The following is a 20,397-nucleotide window of genomic DNA, read 5'->3' as shown; positions in this document are numbered from 1 at the left end:
ATATCCAAATGTTTTTCTTGCCTCAGTTGTCTGGGCCAGAGACGGTAAATATGGATGTTTAAAGAATGCACACACAGACAAAATCACACACACACACACAAACATACACATCATAAAGCAGCTTATTAAACCATCATCACCTTCTCAGCTCAAGGTGTTCAGTGGGTGACATTTAAGGGCAGGCTGACTCAGTTCATTAAATAGGATCAGACATAACGGACCTCCCTGCAGGGGGAGGGGTCAGGTGTCGTGACCCCTGGGCTTCAGGGGGCATGAGTTGATGGGGGGGAGGAGGCACTGGTCTGTCAGTCTGATTCAGTCAAGCTCGTTTGAGAAACAGTGTAGAGCCATCTAGCAAATGTCTAAAACTCTTAAATTTCATTTCTATTTCTCAGAAATAGGGTTGCAGCAGAAAACGGACGATTTCCATGTTGCTGAGGAGCATGTAAACACATTATATGTCTGCGCCCCCCCCCCCCCCCCTCTGCTACCCATGAGGGGCTTATTAAAGTGATGTTTCATGACAGTTCTTTGATTAATAAGAAATCTGGGACGAAATCTTGCATCAAATCTTGTCTGTTTTGGAGGGGAGTGCCCGGCTGAAAAACTTGGATAATAGAAGATGGTAGGAGCTGGAGGGGGAAAGAGGCACAGGAAGAGAAGGATAAAGAGCAGGGGGGAGCTGCAGAAGTGAGTGGAGGGAAGGTGATATGGCTGAGTTCATGGGTTTGGGGTTAGACCAGTTTATTCACCAGATTTCCACTCTAGCCTGTTATTTAGGGCGATGGTATCTGCAGTAGTGTTGTTTTTGGCGGCCTGTTTTACTTTTAGTCTAGTCTAGTTTTAGTCGACTAATAGTCTGAGCATTTTAGTCTAATTTTAGTCAAAGAAAATTGTATATTAGTCTCTTTTTAGTGATGCAATTATATTGCCAATATCATAAAAGTACCTAGTAGTATTGACGAAACCAACATTTTCTCTTAGCCAAACCCATGCAGATATCTTTAGTGTAAATGCATGTACAGGTCTAGAATAAGTAATCCAATTTATGTTGATGCCAAATTCAGTTCAGTGTGATTTGCTCTGTGAAATACAAAACTAGTGAAACTATTTTGCCAACAAGGGGAAGTTAAGTGTACTTATAGAGTGAGTCAGGTAGGAACTAAACACACACACACACACACACACACACGTTCTCAGCTCCAGTGGCTAACGTCTAAAGCTAGCGTTAAAACCCAACACATTGACCATAGCCTCATGTCGCATGAGCTTTCTAAAACAGAAAGTATCGTTACGTTATGACTTGACTTACCTAAGTTGTCGCTAACCCTAACGCTAATGTTAACCCACAGCAGCTGCATCTTCAGAATCTAAATAATGCGCGTGCTGGGATTGAGGAAGTAACCTCGCCCAGACGCGAGACTGGGAGAGAAACTTCAAAATAATAATAATAACGTGACTAAACGAGACGAAACAACGTTATTTCGTCTCGTTTTCGTCAACGAAAATGAAGAGACATTTCGTCTCGTTTTTATTCCTCAACGAAATTGCATTACATATTTCGTCTTAGTCATCGTTTCGTCTCGTCTAGTTTTCGTCACGTAATAAAGGTTCGTTGACGAAGATATTTCGTCATCATTTTCGTTGACGAAAGCAACACTAATCTGCAGAAATCTTCAGTTCAGATATTCCAGTTCAGTGGACAAGAGAGGGGAGATAGTAGTTGTATAACAAAAATGACAAAAAGGTGTATGGAAACATTGTCTTTTTCACTGATTATCTAATCAAAAATAATGTACATTTCATGTATTCTTTCACACATGTAGCACACAACAAGGTTGTCCATGCGTTCTTACTGGAAATACTTTAGAGTTTTAGAGTTGTGTAAATGACCCTCCTTTTTTTAACCTTGGATGTTTTTATTCTTCCTGTTTCATGTCAGTTCGCATCTTAGAAACTTCATCAGCATGGCCACTTGCTTGCTACTCTATTCACACATGGGCTACATCAGACATCATGGACTCTGTACTAAGGCGCTGGCAGGATAAAGTCTGTTTTAATGTCCGGTCCAACTGATTAGCAAATTTGCGTTTTCACACAAGCTCCTCCGGGTAATCTAGGGTTGCAGTGCAAGTGTGAAATGACTCACTTTACACCTTTACTTCATTACATTCTCTCCCATCTTACTGCCGAGCACATATCAATGTTCTTCAAAGAAAAAAAATTGATAGGATTTCTGTCCTCCGCGGTCGAACAGTAGGAAACATGGCCGTAGTGTCTGTGCCATCACCTACATGAGTGTTCTTGCCACTTCTGTCAGTCTTTTTTTTTCACTCTACATTCACTTTTTCCCATGTGGTCCACTTTCTATTGTTGCGTATCTGTCTGTCCCAACACACAGTATTATAAGGATTACATTTTTTTCGGGAGGGGGAGGGGGACACTATCTCTATTAAAGGACAGCCAGCAGCTGGCCACGCCTGCCAAATCCTCCACACAAAACCCACCCACCAGCTCCATCTGCTTCCCAAGTGGAACCACCTGACACACACACACACACACACACACACACACACACACACACTTAGTTGTTCGGGTGCTCTTTGATCCCAAGAGAGCGGAAGCCTTCTACATCTGTTCTCAGTTCATCAAATCCCTTTAAAACAATGAATCTTTTGTTGGCTTATAGCGTGAGTGACAGTGAAGTGAGGAGTGATGACACTCATTCATTCACACACACAGCTACTGTACCTCCTCACACATACACACACATAGGTACGGGGCTTCAGTGACCTTGACCTTGTCAGATGAGCTGAGGCTTTTAGCTGTTTTCTCACAACACGCTGTTAACCTTTTATTAGTTCTCCTGCATCTTAAAAGAACAAGCGAACACTCAGCTACAGGCCACAAGGTGCTCCTGAAAAAGTGCATGTCATCAGTGCATCCCAAAGACACAATAACTCTTAAATACTTTCCAAATGGTAACTTCATTTAAAACAGTAATCTTTCTGGTTATTGGCAAACTATATGTTGTTTGGGGGGCAGTGGATACGCAGCTTTTATGAAGACAAATATAAGATTTGTTCAGACCTGGAACAGATTTTAAAGGCCCTGCAAACCCATGGTAAACCCAAACTGAAGACGATTTTGGCTATTCTCTTTGGCTTTGGTGCATATCTGTCAGGGGAAATGACACCTTTCTCATTCTTATTAGAACCTGAAGTCTGATGACCTCACATAATTTGACCTGCTTTCAACCGAAGCAGAGAACATATCAGCCAGAGAGACTTCGAGCCGTTGTGTCACAGTACAAGACCCTAAAGACAAAACAAAACTATCGAAAGGAGATTATTTGCTTATTTGCAAAAAAAATACAAAAAGGAAGTACCAGGAAATTAACTTTGAAGGAACAAATGCTTTATATAATAATAATTGATATAATAATTGATATAATAAAATGGATATAATGTCAATTTCCCACTGTTATATACCATCTATGTATTGTTATCACACCAGGGAATTAACACAATGTGCAGTAACCATAGCCTTTATTAACTAGTTTTGTCAGGCCCAGGCAGGAATGAGGACTCAGATGCGGAGGTTCGCAGATCAAAACTGAAATTTATTCTTGAATCAAAAACGTGGCACAGAGCCAAAAAGCCACAAACAAAAAGTCACTCCATACAGGAGGAAAAATAATTATCAGAAGCACAAAACAAAGTCGCTCCGTCCAGGAGGAAAAACAAGGTGACCAAAAGAGCATTCAAAAAGGTTAATCTTACTATGGGCAACAGGGAATACTAACACCTGAGCGAGGATACAAAGATCTCTATGGCATGAACAAGGCTGAGAAAAAGTGCTGGAAACATTCGACATGAAGTACAAAATAATCTGGCAACGGGACAGGTGAAAATACACAGCCTTTATACACATGAATGGAGGGGGACAACAGGTGAAAACAATCAAGGATCAGGGAATGACTTCAGACCGGTGACACAAGAGGAAGGGCAAGTGACCTGGAATGAGAGGAGAGTTATCTTTCAAAATAAAACAGGAAATTCACAAGATAAAAACCCAAGACAGGACAGATTTCACCGCGGCGTGACAAGTTTACACCTTACACCTCACTACCACCTTCCTTTCTCTGTAACTGACATCCCACTAGTTTAAATTTTAGAATGATCGCTCCACACAGTGTCACCCTGACCATCCTCTTTTAACAGGAGATTGATACCCCACAACAAAGTCGATGTATCTCCAGTGCTGTTTTATAGTTTTTATAGATAGCCAACCTCACAAAGCTTTTCCAGTGCCCCAGACTCCTTAAGTTTACTGAGTGGCAGTTTCTTTTATTACAGCTTAGTTTGTTAATGAGGTAAATATAAGGGCCTTAAGGTTGCTCCTGCATGGCTGTGTAAAAATGTAGGTTTTACACTACTCATTTTTTAGTTTATAGTATTTAGAGTACATGGTGCATATCACCCTGTTCGATCCTAGATGGTGGTTTTAGTCCAGAAACACATGTAAATGCATGTAGATAGAAAAAGAACGTATGTATGGAATCAAAAAGCTACAGCAGCAGCAGATAAACGAGGCACTCATCCAATGTTTGATATTCCTGGCGTATACAGGCCTGCTTCCACTGGGAACTGACTACCCAAGGCTGGCGAATGACAGAGAGGGAGGAAGAGAATATGAGGTAGTAGGAAAGTCAAGGTAGAAAAAGGCCCAAGATAGGGAATGAATTATTTATTACTCCATAGCTCCCTCCTCTTTTTCATACTACTCATCCTCTTCCTCTGCTCACTCCTCCTCTTGTTCCTCTGTTTCCTCTTCCTCTTTTTCTCTTGTACTCTCTCCACCATCCTACCCTCTACTCCCTCTTTCTCAGCACCCTCTGGTCTTTCCCTTTTAATCTTTTACTCCTTCATACTCCTCTTCATCCTCTACTCCCTCTTGGTCATCTTCCACTTCATCCTCCTTTCCAACCCCTTCGATCCTCCGTTCTGTCTTTGTCATCATCTCTTCAGTGTTCCTCCCTTTCCCTCTTCATGGTCGACCCTTAAAATATTTTCCAAAGTTGTTTCTACAGTGCCATCAAGATCTCATACTATGGAAATGTTGTGTTTTTAGTTGGACATTGAATATCTGTAGGTGACTAAAGCCAGGACCAACCAAAGTGGAGTTTTTGTCAAAAGCAAACAAAGTAAAGACCAAGTCAGGGATATAGAAAAAACAACTAGCGGATCAATTTAACCAAATTGCGTAAAAGCATATTTTCTCCCTCCCTGTAGTGGTATCTAGCCATGCAGATAGTTTTTTATTTTGTTTGTGAAGCTTTTGAGATATCTGTCTTTGACATTTTTGCCTTTAATCAGCACACAAAAATGTAAAAACAACATTTTGTGGTTTCAAAGGGGGTTACGTGCCGGAACTATTTCTTGATTCTTCATAGTTTATCCATCCGCCCAGCACTTTTACGCATTCTCTGTGCTAACACACAGGTTGCCAGATGTGGTTGCTGGGCAAAGATGTTGATTTTGGTCCTCGCACGTGCAGGCATGATGCTACCTTAACTTGTAACCTTGACAACAAGACTTCAAGAAAAAAATGTTCATTAAGAAATGGCTCTACAACGCATAATTCACTCTAAAACTACAAACTGTCATTTTTACATTTCCTGTTATTTATTTATTTATTTATTACATTTTCCTTTTATGTGCATATTGACTTATGAGCTTTAGAAGTGTTCGTTCAAATAAGTGAGAACGAGCAAATGTGTCTTGAGATCTAAATAGCAGCAGTACATCCTCTGATGGTTCAGTACATCATGAAATGATGTAACTCATGAAAACTGAATATATCTTCACTAAAGAAAGAGTAAGTGAGGTAGTTGATCACCCACTCATCCTTCCCACAATGGCAGCACATTTAATACATTGTAACCCAGATGCTTATTAATGCGTCAACAAACTGCTGATTTCAAGCCGCAGGGAAACATAAAATGTGAGATGTGATTTGTGGCATTTACTGTTTTTTACAGTGTCAGCCTGGACTGTGTTAATGACAGATTGTTCTGTCTCTTTGTCTGTGTTTCAGGTGGCTGTAGAGAAAGATGAAGTTGCTGAGATGGAGAATCCAGACGAATGGAATAGCCCCAGTTCTCTTTATTTATTACCTTCACGAAACGTGTGAGCCTGGTTTTGTGTGTGTGTGTGTGTGTGTGTGTGTGTGTGTGTGTGTGTGTGTGTGTGTGTGTGTGTGTGTGTGTGTGTGTGTGTGTGTGTGTGTGTGTGTGTGTGTGTGTGTGTGTGTGTGTGTGTGTGTGTGTGTGTGTGTGTGAGAAAGAGAGTAAGCATTGAGCATAGATATGAATGCATGTGTGTCCATTATGAACGGTACCTAAGATTTCAGGCTATCATTTGCAAATCAAATTTTGTTTACTTTTTATAATGTTCCAGTTACTCATATATCGTCACAGTATAAACAAAAGGACTTTACTATTGTTTTGTGTTTTGTGTTTGTAACTACCCTCCTATTTAAGAATGTATATTTGTATGTATGATATACTCATCTAGAAACTATATAATGGACTGTTTTAATATTGCTGCATCTTCTCACACTATACCGCTCATGACAAGACACATAACTCCACAAACACATACAGGAGACATACATACAAGCAGAAATACATCCATAAAACTAAAACAGTGTGGAAAAAAATAAATAACTAGTTTTCCATTTGTTTGTTACCAGGTTCAGCTCTAATTGGTGGAACCAATGGAATAATAATGATAATAATAACAGAGGGCTTTCAGGTGGTGTAAGGCATCCTCTGGCAGCCATATTGGAGGCCCGCTGTTCTTTGATAGCTGAAAACAGCTGATGTTATTTTAAATATAAGTAAATGAGTTGCTGACTCAGCAGTTTTAAGACATTTGTTAATAGGCATCTAGTTTAAAGGTTGAACTTACTATTTAATGACTGGTACATGTGGCTAGCTTTTGCTAATATAATGATAGCTCGTTAACTGACTAATTGTGGTATTTGCTAGGTAACTGTCCCCAATTTGGTATCAAAAAAAATTAAACACTAAATCCTGCATCTAGTAGGCACAGTCGTAATCAAAGTAGTTGTATACTGTATGAACATTTGGATCTTTCAGATATTTCTCTGTCTCTCGTTATTTGCCAACGGGTGGGTCAATGTGGACATTTTCAAAGAAAAGGCCAATTTTAACAGCCTTATGTTTGTAGTTTTGACCATCATTGCCATCAGTAATGAGAATATCTCACTCACAAATAGCATTGATTTAGGGACTGCACTGTCACAAAAAAACTATGTTCTGTAAGCACATGTGTTGTTGAGATTTGGTAGTGACCCCCTTCTTTGCATATGTTTGCAGAAACATGATTCCAGCTCTAGTATTGCTGCCATTTCCCCCCAATAACCAACAGCAACAATATATCCTTGTGTAGCCCAAAAAGCATTATCCCCATTGAACACAGTTATAAATCTGTAAAACTGCAAACAAGGTCTATAAGTATTCTGTTTTATGGGTTTGAAGTTTTTTGTCAAAATTTTCCAGAGGCTAGCTAATTATATGCATGTGACGTCATCTTAGTATAAGACTGGCCACTGGGCTCAAGGAAAGAGCCACTAATGTGCATGCACAGTGGGCCACACAACACGGGAAAAAAATAGAGACATTAACATTTCAGCATATGTTTTCAATTTAACATATTTAATTATAGTGGACTTGCAATGTGACCTAAAGGTTTTTGACTAAGATGTTATCATGTTATAAAAATGATGGCCAAAACTGCAAAAGCAAGACCCTGGTTTTCAAAATATTCTCGTAAAAAGGATTCCCTTCTCATTTTTCCAATGGGCCTCCACGATGGAACCAGACCTGGCTGATATGAGTTTTGTGTTGCAACTGAAAAGCCTCTCTTACATAAATGATCTCTGCTGGAGATGTTGAAGGTGTGCACATAAGACAACAGGGAAGGCACCAAACAGTGTGCAATACTGTAACTGACGACAGCTGTGTGTGTGTGTCTGATAGAGGTGTGTGTGTGTGTGTGTGTGCGTGTGTGTGTGTGTGTGTGTGTGTGTGTGTGCTAGTGTGTGTGTGCTAGTGTGTGTGTGAGTGTATTAAACATGGGCAATAGCTAAGCATTGGGGCTTCCATCCATGCACATGAGCTAATGTACAAAAGGTAAAACACCAAGGCAATAGGATGTGTGTCCTATTGTTTGATCAAGCCCATGACAATCATCCCTTTCAGTTTATCTGATACCACCAAAAGATCTGCAATATTTTATTAGAAACAGATGATCTATGTCAATGACTGCAACTTTTTGTTAAGCTCATGAGTCAAATGTTAAGAATGATCTAGAGCTTCTCTTGTCTGACAAATCAAAGTGTAGGGATGAGTGCTTTTTAGTGTGTGGTTGTGTGTGCAGTATGTGCACTGTAGGTGGTGACTCACGTTGATGAGTCTTTTCACCACCAACTTGTGCTCTAATGCGGAGACTTCCCTATAGTGTGCCCCTCAACATCATACATGTTCTAAATGTTTTGCAACTTTTTATGACGGTATGACCAAGGACAGCTGTATAACCTAGTATCATCTGCAAAGATGTTTATACCAGTTTATTGGTTTTCTTTTGATGTTTTGTTTGAAAATATCTAAATATTACAACTTAGACGTATGGTGATAATTGTGAAGTACTATCAATACAATGGCTTCCTTTTTATCAATCAGTTTGGGATCAACTGAAACAATAATATTGGCCCTGCACTGTTGAATAGCTGAATAAATGAGGCTGCAGATGTGATGCCATGGAGAATTGTAAACTGTGGATACTTATCATGTTGCTGAAATGGCCACGGCAAACACACTCACATACACACTCACACACTCACATAGATAATATAGATGTCTTGCCTGCTAGGATAACTTTCCCGCATTCATCTAGTCCTATCAGCTCCAGAACAGTATAAACCTGCAGCCCCTATATGCCCCCCTCCAGCTGGTATTTGCTCTGCAGTCTAGGTAGGTAATGTAATCATCCCTCTTCTCACTACCAGCCATGTAGTGGTATAATTTATAGTACCAAAATGCATTTCCAAGTTCAGCTGTAGCTGATACTGGTCTTCAGCAGTCTTTAGCCGAATCAAGTTTATTGAACGATATTTTTCTCAAGAATTGATGGATCAGAGCTTCACTGACAAGCAATATTGGACTTACATTTGTCAGGGAGCTGGGATGGGATGGCCATTTTTTTTTCTGTCGCAAAGAAGATAATGACGCAGAGACTGTTACGCAAATTATACATTCATGGCACCAGACTGGTAAATTAGCACCAAAAAACTGTTTATCTCGATGTGCCCAAGTCCTAATATTTGCACAATTGTTGGGAATGGAAATGGCCATTCATTTGCATTTCCTAATGCAGATTTTCTGCAAATTCTGATGTAATTTGTGCAACATTTGAAAGGAAACTTGGCTTTTGACTGCTGAATATTAGTTTTAGCTGAACTTTGGAATTCATTTTTGCACTGTGGACCCCTGCCCCCCAACTATCTATTACAATGTAGCCACTTGAGTTAAGATAGGCTTGAAAACATCTGAACCTCCTTTAAAAGAGGAAAACCAATGAAGAGAATGGATTTGAGTCTTATAGTGCTTTGGCGTTTTACCATGACTGTGTTCCAGTCCAGCTTCTTCGACCATAGAGGGTAGTAGCTCTGAGGCAAAATAAATGATTATGGGTTAGACACTGCCCAATAGCATTTTGAAAATGCACTTTAAAGAAAAATCAGTGTGCCCTACATTCCAGCCTGTATGGTCACATTTTTGCACTTGCTTTGCCCTTAATGATGAATATACAGTATATATAAATATATCTTTGCCTGATGCAAAGCAAACCAGCCCTTCTTACAAATGTAAATATCAACCCTCATTTTAAACCTGTAACACAGATTGAGGGGAGCTCATCGAAATGCTGTACTTGAAGTTATCTCGCGGCTTTTCAGTGTCATCCCCAGGCTGTGATTGTGCGGAAGAAAAAAGGGGAGGAGAGGGGGTGGGTAATGCCAGTAAAGCGGTGTGACAGAAGAGGGTTAATACCATCGAGCTGTGCTAAGATTGCCCAGCCTCGTGTGGCTTTAAGGGATTGCAGGTAGTATTAGCTGCTGAATAATTATTTTTGGCATGTTTCTCCTTGTGCACACTTTCGGTGTGGCACACATAGCTTTGTTTGCCCATCAACATTCTCACTTCTGTGGAGCTTTGGCAGCCTGCAGTCTTGTACAAATACTTATATTTTTGTGTCCTGTGTGGGCAGAGATCCTGAAGGCACTCTGTTCAAACTTGAATGTTCTTCATATATTTCAAATAAAGTCCAGTGAAGGAAAGACTTAGTGGAATTGCACATTTAGCACTGTGACAGGAAAAATGAGAAATAACATCAATAGAAGAGTCAAAGGTGGGAATTGATAAGGTGGTGACACATCTTCTATGAAGTGAAATAGTGATGCTTCCACTATGTATGTATACAGGGTTGCAAAGATCCAATAATGCTATCAAAGCGAAATCATATATGAATAAACATATTTGATGAATATAAATATATGGCATCTATTTTTGGCATTCTTTATCATGTGGACAGAAGTGGTATTAGTAGGAAAACCATATCAGTTTGATCTAATGTGCATCCTCGCTGTGCTGAAAAATGAATCTGTGTTTGCAACTTTTTTCAACAAGGCTCTTCTCGCGTTTTCTTTCTCTTTTTGTATGCTGCACTGAAAATATGTCATTTTCACAAGTGGTTTGGAAAACAGAAGTGTCGTCAGTCACTTCATCAAGTGAAACAATATAGTATACAGTAGAATAGCTGTTGCATTATTTGTCACGACCTGTATGTAATGTTATTATGGAAGATGTAATGTCCTTCTGTAAATGTTGTTTAATGTTGTTTTACCTGAAATAAAATTTATTAATGCTTCACATGTGTCTGCGGAGCTCTGACTTTGTTTCTGCTCTCTACTGCCTGTGAGTGCCTGTGGCTGTAGTACAACATCTGATGTTTTTTAATACGCTCCTTCTCCTAATCACATTTCTGATACATCATTTTCATGGAAACAAAGAAAGGCCAAGCCTTGATCACCAGTTGCCAGAGGACAGACAGGGTGTGTTCTTTAACTTATCAGGCCTTTTAGAGCATATTTTGTTGTTAGGACAAAACTAGTGTTTTTGGCATGTTTCAGCCCTTTAATTACAAACATTTTCAAAAGCATGCCCTAGTATTTCAGATTTATTTTCAAACCTTTCAGGCCATTGGTTGAATGGAAACCTTTTTTTTTGTTGTTAGTTTGGCTTTTTTTTTTTTTAGGGGGTAATGCAGTGCAGGCCTTTCAAATCACCTCACCAGACAGTAAATTGCGTACAAACTGCATAACCATGTGAAAGTAATATAACTGACAACAAATAAAGTAAATGTGATAATCACTGTGATGGATTATGACCCAAGCAAGTTCATTTTCATAGCATAGTATGAGCTGTAAAGTTGTCTGGAGCTAAAACTTTTGGCTTCTGTTCCAGAAGGAGGAAAACTTCAAATGACTGAATGATTTAAATAATTCATGTCACGCAGGTTGCTCTATATATCTAGATTAGATGTAATAACACCGGTAGCTCTGGTAAAATGTTTTGTTGGTAGGCCTATGGGGCATTTAATTACTGCTAAGCCTTATGGTTGTACTGAGTATGCTACTAACAGGCCACAACATAGGCCAAATGCTTTTGGTTGCCAACCAAAATTTACCTTAATCTTTGGTTGGTGATGCGTGGGTCGGATTCAAACCTAGAACGCTGCCAAGGACTGAACCGATAGTGGGCATGCGCCCTACCTGGTGAGCAATCAGCTGCCCCAGTTAAAGTACATTTTTGCAGGTTGGCAGTGCAAACTGACTCTAATAATGGGTCAGCTGGGTGCAGGTTAAACCTTAACCTGTGCATTTCTACCCTGGAGAGCTCAGCCTTCCTCCCGTGATCGCTCAACTAGTTCCTTGTAGGGCTACTTACTAACCAAGTGGATGGGCCAGACCATTCCAGTCCTCTTTTTGTTGAAAAAGACAAGAACTGCTCTGCAATGGTTTCAATTCATTTAGGATGAACAATACAGATAGAATTAAGTACTTCAGGGATGAGGGATATCGTTCATTGTCATTACGGTCACTGAGGGTTTTTTTTTGCAGTACACCAGTCTCGGGGTCGAATCTCTAATCTCTATCCTTCTGCTGTCTCCCCTCTGGCAGGTTCATACTGTATCATGTAAGACCCCCGCCTCCTTGGGGTTGGCAATCAATCAAATAAATGAGGCAACCTGTGACATCGACAGATATTGTTGTTTATTTGAAATCAATAAAGTCTCTCTCCAAATAACGACATCAACAACCATTGTATGTCATTATGTGGTGTGTAATACATTTTGGTGTTGTCTGCCTTGTTGATGTTTTATTCTGCTATTGATTCTAATAAGTGTCAGGTTATTTTTATCAGTAGCCTAATAATGTTTGTTTTACATGCCACTGTGTACATAGACTTTTAATTTATTAATTGTCATCTTGTTGATTGATCTTGTCTGAGTTTTATCTCTTCTCTGGTTCATTATAGTGAAGGTACACTGAGGAAGGTAGTTGTATACTCATAATTTGATAATCAGTTGTATGCACAGACTGCAATGTGCGTCTGTAGAAATGGAAATTAGGTTTGGACATAGTGGGTCATGTTACTGTTGTTGAACATGTTGTTCCACCAGTGTGCAGTTTATTTCATAGCCTAAAGGAGTTTTTTTTTCAACTAGTGTCATATATCATGATAAACCCGTCTGCATGCAGAGCAGAAATGTATCAAGCTTGATTCCAGTGGTGTAGATTCCACTTCATGTCAAGTATTAACAATGTGAGGAGATGAGCCATTTCAGTTTTGCACGGATGATTAACAGTATGTGCTAATGCGTATTGACTTTTGTTCCATTTGGGGGCAACAGAAACAAGCTGGAAGCACAACACTCATAAAGTATAGCACCTTTTATGCAGATTTAGCAAATGTGTTAACAAACAGTTAATGTAATTACACATCCAGCAGACACCAACAGGCATTATTGTTTATTTATAGTTTTATTTCTGCCCATTTGATACATGTATGTCCAGTATTCAGACTCCTTTTAAGTCACCTTCTCCTGCGAAAAAAACAGGCCCTTTAGCTGCTAAATGCTCTATAATGTTATTGAAAACATGCCTGAGTCTGAACCAAACAATAGAAGTGTGGGTCATAATATCATAACACTGAGCTGAGAGACTATAAAGACAGTTAGGTAAATTCTCTAGTGGTTTATCACGATGAGGAACCTTTTCCCATAAACATAAAAAGATGATTTATTGTTGATGTCAGAATATTGATTCTAGCAGCTTTACATAATAATTAGCATAATAAAATAACTACTAATAACTATGTTCAGGTTTAATGCACATCTAATTCAGGGACATATACGTTTCTTTTGGTGTATTTCAAAGTCAAAATAAGTTGCAGTTCAGCAAAACCTACCAGTAGTTTAACTTGCTTGTCCCCTATTATGGGTTCTGAAAAGAACACAATGGCTAGCTAACAATACTCTAGTGTGTTTCACAATGGACTTTGAATATTTCGTCAGATTATTTGGATTATTATTTGGATTGGCAGGTTGGTCATAAGCAAAAAGCTAACGCTATCAGCAAGGTTGATTTTAGCCTTGTGTCGGTGTCGCCTGCAAACTTTTCTCCTGATGTACTAAATGCAGCATGTATTTTCGTGTGTGTATATTCTGTATTTGATTGTTTCTCCTCCATATGCAGAAGTTGGTTTTTTTTTTTATAATAATCTGTCATCAGTTAAATGTTGCCAAAACTTCATTTGTCATAGCCCTCTATGGAATCTAAAGGCAACTGCGGTTGCAAAGATTTTTTCAATCCGTTAATCGACCATTTAGTCCTATTATGACACACACAAAGTGGTGAGTGGAACATATTTGTATTAGTTTTCAACAGAACAGAAATTAAGGTTAGATCAAATATGTATCCCACAACAGCAGAGCAACAGATTACCACACATAATAATAGATGATGAATGTGAATTGCAGCATTGTAACTGTGTAAAAGTTCATACTGCCAAAGACCAAAGACCAAATAAAGAATAATACACTATTAAAAATGTGTCTGAAGACATGAAAATGTATATGTGACATGACAAGAATTTAAAATCGACATGATCATGAAATCAAGCGCCAAACACCAAAACATTTGTTTAGTTATACGGATTTATTGTTAGTTTTATCTTAAAGCTGGTGGTTCTTTATGTACACATGTTCCAAAAACACTGGTATGGTCCTTTAATATGCTTGGTAGACCTGTACATCCAGCAGTGCAGAGGTGAACTGAAATGAACCTCTGCAATCCGGGCAAAATGAGGAAAAATGCAGGCCCACATCACCCCATGTGTCCTAGAGAGAGAGAGAGAGAGAGAGAGAGAGAGAGAGAGAGAGGGAGAGAGAGAGAGAGAGAGAGAGAGAGAGAGAGAGAGAGAGAGAGAGCGAAACAGAGAGAGAGAAACAGAGAGAGAGTGAGAGAGAGAGAGAGAGAGGGAGATCTGTAAAGCCAGTCAAAGTGAGGCAGATGTAAACAGGAAGTATTTCAGTGCAGATGTAGCCTAGTTTTACTGACGATATACCAATAAACCATACATTGTACTGACAGTGTGATACCGACAAAGCCGATCATTGACAACTAGATAAGTTTTTGATAAGCTATTGATAATAGGTATTAGTAAAAGGTAGTGGAGGCATGTTTAGTGGCAAGTGATGTATTTACCTATTAAAGCACAATTCTAGATTGTTTTTTTTTCTCATATTGTTTTTTCTTTACTAACCGAAAATCTTTGTCTCTTCAATTTTATTCTTTTAGTTTTTCTTCATCATGCTTAATTTTCTTAATTTTCATGATATTATTGTATGCAACTAGCCTACTTTAAATCACTGCATACAAGTCACAAACAAACTATTGATAACAATATACCTTTATATATATATTCCTTGTATTTGCCTGTATTTAACCATGCACATGTAGGAGATTCAAAATCTCTTTCTCAAGTGAGTCCTTAAATACTTAAAACATTAAATAGACTACAGCACTAGCGACATAAACGGGCTGCAAAGAACATTAATTATAAGCTATCTAGTTAAGATGCATATATCCATGAAGTATTTGAGTTTTCAAACATATCTCAAAACTATTTAGTGTGATCATAACGCTCTATTGGGGACTTTTATTTAGAAGGTTTTGACCGGAAACGCTATTGAATGATGCTGAAGCTACTTGACTGCACTGGGCGAGAGAGTGAGGGAGCGCAGAACAGGTTTGAACAGCAGACTGACACTGTGTCGGGCAGACTGCAGGCTGGATCCGACCCTTTCCTGGAGGAGTACGCTTCATTTTTGTGGATTTCAACCGGAGAAGCCGAGTTTCCCTTTCAAATCGAAGGACACATTTTCACATTCTTGTATCGCATTGGCGCTGCGAGTAGCCGGGGGGAAAGGGACAGTGAAGTTCCGCTGGAAGAAGCTGCTTTTTCCTCGCAAAGAAACGCCAACAAAGAGCAGTCAAGGAAGTAGCCCGCTGCCTGGCGAGGTAACGTAAGTTAGTTCAGTAACAAATACAAAGTAGCAGCGGATACATTCTCCACCATGGGTTACAACAGACACCTTCGTGCGGTTTTGACTTTATTCTTTTTCACTCTGTTTCTAAACGTTGGAATTTTTCGAGTAAATGGGCAGTACGGCGGCGGCGACCGGGGAATGTCTATACCGGAGCACGGATTTTGCCAGCCGATCTCCATTCCGCTGTGTACGGACATCGCGTACAACGAGACTATCATGCCGAACCTGCTCGGTCACACCAACCAGGAGGACGCGGGGCTGGAGGTCCACCAGTTCTACCCGCTGGTGAAAGTCCAGTGCTCTCCGGATTTAAAGTTCTTCCTCTGCTCCATGTATGCGCCCGTGTGCACGGTGCTCGAGCAGGCGCTGCCCCCGTGCCGCTCTCTGTGCGAGCGCGCGCGGCAGGGCTGCGAGGCTCTCATGAACAAGTTTGGCTTCCAGTGGCCCGACAGCCTCGCGTGCGAGACCTTCCCGGTCCACGGCGCCGGGGAGCTGTGCGTCGGGCAAAACATGTCGGACCGCACCGAGCCGGACAGCCCCGGGCCCGGCCTGTACCCCACGGAGCGTACGCCTCCTGACCCCATGAACGGTCAGTTCAGGTGCCCGGCCTCGCTCAGGGTGCCTCCGTACCTGAACTACCACTTCCTCGGGCAGGAGAATTGCGGCGCTCCTTGTGAGCCGAAGAGATCTCATGGGATGATGTATTTCAGCGAGGAGGAGCTCAAATTCGCCAAGATATGGATTGGCATCTGGTCAGTATTGTGTTGTGCTTCCACTTTATTCACAGTGCTGACCTATCTGGTGGACATGAAGCGCTTCAGCTACCCAGAGCGGCCTATTGTCTTCCTTTCTGGCTGCTACACTATGGTGTCCATCGCCTACATCGCTGGATTTTTACTGGAGGACAAGGTGGTTTGTAATGATAGGTTTGACAATGACATAAGAACTGTGGTGCAGGGCACTAAAAAGGAGGGCTGCACCATCCTCTTCATGATGCTGTACTTCTTCAGCATGGCCAGCTCAATCTGGTGGGTCATTCTGGCACTTACCTGGTTCCTGGCAGCAGGGATGAAATGGGGCCACGAAGCCATTGAGGCTAACTCTCAGTACTTCCATCTTGCAGCCTGGGCAGTACCCGCCATCAAAACCATTACCATCCTCGCTGTAGGGCAGGTGGACGGAGATGTGTTGAGCGGGGTTTGCTTCGTGGGCATCAACAGCGTGGATGCCCTGCGGGGCTTCGTCCTGGCACCGCTGTTCGTCTACCTATTCATCGGAACATCCTTCCTCTTGGCGGGCTTCGTGTCCCTGTTTCGCATTCGGACCATCATGAAGCACGACGGCACCAAGACGGAGAAGCTGGAGAAGCTGATGGTGCGGATAGGGATCTTCAGCGTGCTTTACACCGTGCCAGCCACCATCGTCATCGCCTGCTACTTCTACGAGCAGGCCTTCAGAGAGCAGTGGGAGAGGACTTGGATCAGCCAGACGTGCAAGACGTACGCCGTGCCATGTCCCGTCCAGAACCATCCCAACATGAGTCCTGATTTCACCGTCTTCATGATAAAGTATCTCATGACGCTTATCGTGGGCATCACTTCTGGCTTCTGGATCTGGTCTGGGAAGACCCTCAACTCGTGGAGGAGGTTTTACACGAGACTTGCCAACAGTAAACAGGGTGAGACTACAGTGTAATGTGGTTTAACCCCGTCCCTCATACAGACTGCTTAGAGACAAACTGAATGATAATCCACTTCATTATTTTTCTCTTGATTTTTTTTCTCGGACTTACAGAAGATACTTTGTATGGTTTTAATTTTTTTTTTTATGTACATAAACATTTGTGAGATTTTTGTAAGTATATATTTGTATTTAAAGATTTAAAAAATTCTTTCTTTTTTTAAAAAAAACAAACACTTTTTTTCATACTTTGGACATAATGGAATTGTACTTAATCATCACAAAGAGCCAGCTGACCATCAATGATCCTGAGGTCCCATGACCTGACTTACTGTGGACACCACTGGGAGTATTTCACATGGAGTGTTTGTGTCTTTGATCAGTGAACTGCCTGTGAGCGGTGGGTCTATTCTAAGCAGAGTCCCGTGAAACCCAAGTGCTTCCTCGTGGCTCCCTCTTATCCTGATTAACCAGCTGTAGTTTGTGTCTGTTATACAGTTGAACAGCAGTTGCCCGGGTCTGAAGGGAAATGTCAGCAGTCTGGGACTAGAAACAGCGCCCAGGTTGTGAATGTGAGGCATTGTGACAGATGCTTGTGGTCTGTAGCTCAGGCCTTGACAGTTATAGCATTCCTTTCCAAATAAAGCACACCTAATTATGCCAGGTTAAAGGATTATACCAGTATTTTTGCATGTTGTAGTTCTGAAAATTGTGTATATTACAATATTACCTCCTCTCAGGCAACACTTTTAACTGTTTTTTTCTTACCCTCCTGGAAACAGTTTTAATTTTTACTGAGCTACATTTTGTAAATCATCTTACAGACACTTTAAAATTGCTAGTGAGGTCATTTTGCACCAACCTGACTGCTTCATTTTGTTAAAGTTATGTTATTGTTGCACAATGAAGGTGTAAGCGTAGATCGATTCCCTCCAATATGACACAATTTCACAACTTTCACCAAAATGAAAGCACTGATGTATTAACTAACGAGTTTTAAGACCCTGGTAAGAAGAAAAACACATCAGACATTTTGGTATGGTCTTAAATGCTCATCTGTAATGTAACGTCTATGTACTGCAAGGGTCTTTAAACATGCACAAATACTGGTGTGTCCCTTTCAACAGTGATACGAAACAGCATTAATAAGGGCTGTATTAGGGTTTAGTGAACTTAGAATGAAACAACTGCCTGCAATGGCAACTTGAGTTGTTAAAATACACAGCTGGAAGACCTGCGAATCAAGCAGAAGACATGTGTGTTTGTGTGTGTTGAAGCACATTTTAAAGTCAAACAATTTTTCTGCATACAGTGCTATGTAAAATCATTGGACACCCTTTAGACACTTTTTTCCTATTACACCAAAGTAATAAGAACATTTGCTTTTATTTCCATGCATTTCCTTCACCAAAAGAAAGAGCGTGACAGTAGGTGCATCCTTTGTGTCGTCACAGTAGAGCCACGATGATTCATTAAATAATCAGTAAGCTGGTTGAAAGAAAATCAGTCAAACTATATTGATGATTGATTAATTATTTCAGTAATTTTTTTCCTTTGGTCTGTTTTGTGATGTTGTAAAGAAAAGGACTCACAATTGGTTAACTGAGCAAATAATCTGCATGTTAACTAATAGGGAAAATGTGAGATTAAGGGTGTGAATGATGAATATTAATAATCTTTTGATGCTCAGATCTTATGTTTAGGTTGTAACTGCAGGTTTTGAATATGACTTCTATTGCCAGCAAAAGCTAAGAACTCATTTCAGTAGAATTTTAATAATTAGTTCAGTTTTCAAAAACTTGAGCATATTGTGGAATATGGTGCTTATGAATATCTTGAGGTTCAAAAGAGAATGATACTCCCTTTTTTTTTTTTTAAATCTGAAAGTACATAAGAGGTCCTTTTGAGTTTATGCAGTGAATGCATTCACACCTTTTGTTTACAATTTAATTCTGATCATTTATATAAAAAGTTCCTGACGGCACAAGGGATATAGGTTTGCAAACATATGCTTGGAAACTACATTTTATACTCATTGTAACTATAGTAGAATTTACATAATTTCCTGTGGAACAACACATTGTTTAAAAGTTTAAGGGGTGTCCTAACTTCAACATGGCACTGTGAATATGGATTTAGCTACAGTCAAAACTGTGGTTGGTTGGTTGTCATGCACATGATAAATGTTTGTAACAAAGAATATTTTTTTGATTCATTTGTACCGACACTTTTTTTTTTTTAACCTGGCGGTTGAATATGTATGTTATTGTTGAGAAGTGACTTGGTTTGATCTGCAGAGTAATTTGATCCCGGTGAACATAGCTGTGTGTCTGCACTGTGGGATTGAAGAGCAGCCAGCAGCTTGCATGTCTTCCACTGCAGGAGAAACGAAGCCTTGTGTTGAAATGCAGAGCGGCTGCTGTCAGTGCAGCTCGGCACACACATACACACACACACACACACACACACACACACACACACACACCATGACTTGTGTTCTTGTCAAATGCTCTTCCACTCGGTGCTTCCGGTTCATAATAATCCTTTTATTGTGTTGACAGCTCTACAATAGTCACAGCTTTGAAGTAATTTCCTTTGCATTTGCTATGAAGAGAACCTTTTATATTTATAGAAAAAAAATCTTATATATACACTACTTGATTGCTTTATGAGAATAAAAACAATCTCACCATTGCAACTGTCAAACTGTTGTAAAATGTCTTTCTTTCTTTCTTTAGATTGGTGAAGGAACAAAATGTTCTAAGTCTACCTTAATACAATACTTGCATGCCGTCTGTGCTCTAATAAAGTTACTGGTCTTTTAAAATCATTCTTCCTGCCAATGCAGGCTCTGAAGTGATCCCTTCTAAGATTTCAAGTTATAGAGGATGAAACCCACAGTTACATTCACTGAACCTATATGTGATGTGTGTTTCTGTTGCTGAGCTGAGCTGAG

The 20,397-nt window shown here is 40.2% G+C and overlaps 2 protein-coding genes across 3 annotated transcripts in view; both read left to right on the top strand.

Annotated features, from left to right (window-relative positions):
* cdk14 (cyclin dependent kinase 14) overlaps positions 1–10,065 on the top strand; it is a 179,864-nt gene extending 169,799 nt beyond the window's left edge. For both annotated transcript variants that reach the window (XM_083917973.1, XM_083917974.1), the window contains one exon: positions 6,100–10,065. The gene's annotated coding sequence lies outside the window, so the exon portion shown is untranslated. The remainder of the gene's footprint in view (positions 1–6,099) is intronic.
* A 5,480-nt stretch (positions 10,066–15,545) lies between these two features.
* fzd1 (frizzled class receptor 1) lies at positions 15,546–20,077 on the top strand. The gene has a single exon (XM_083919006.1). It carries the CDS (start codon positions 15,789–15,791, stop codon positions 17,454–17,456), a length of 1,668 nt encoding a protein of 555 aa, XP_083775132.1. The 5' UTR covers positions 15,546–15,788; the 3' UTR covers positions 17,457–20,077.
* Positions 20,078–20,397: the final 320 nt, after the last annotated feature.

This window comes from Echiichthys vipera, assembly GCF_963691815.1.
Source record: "Echiichthys vipera genome assembly, chromosome: 8".
Classification (NCBI taxonomy): Eukaryota; Metazoa; Chordata; class Actinopteri; order Perciformes; family Trachinidae; genus Echiichthys; species Echiichthys vipera.
The sequence above is the reverse complement of the archived record's forward strand: the minus strand, read 5'-3'. Positions and strand labels throughout refer to the sequence as shown.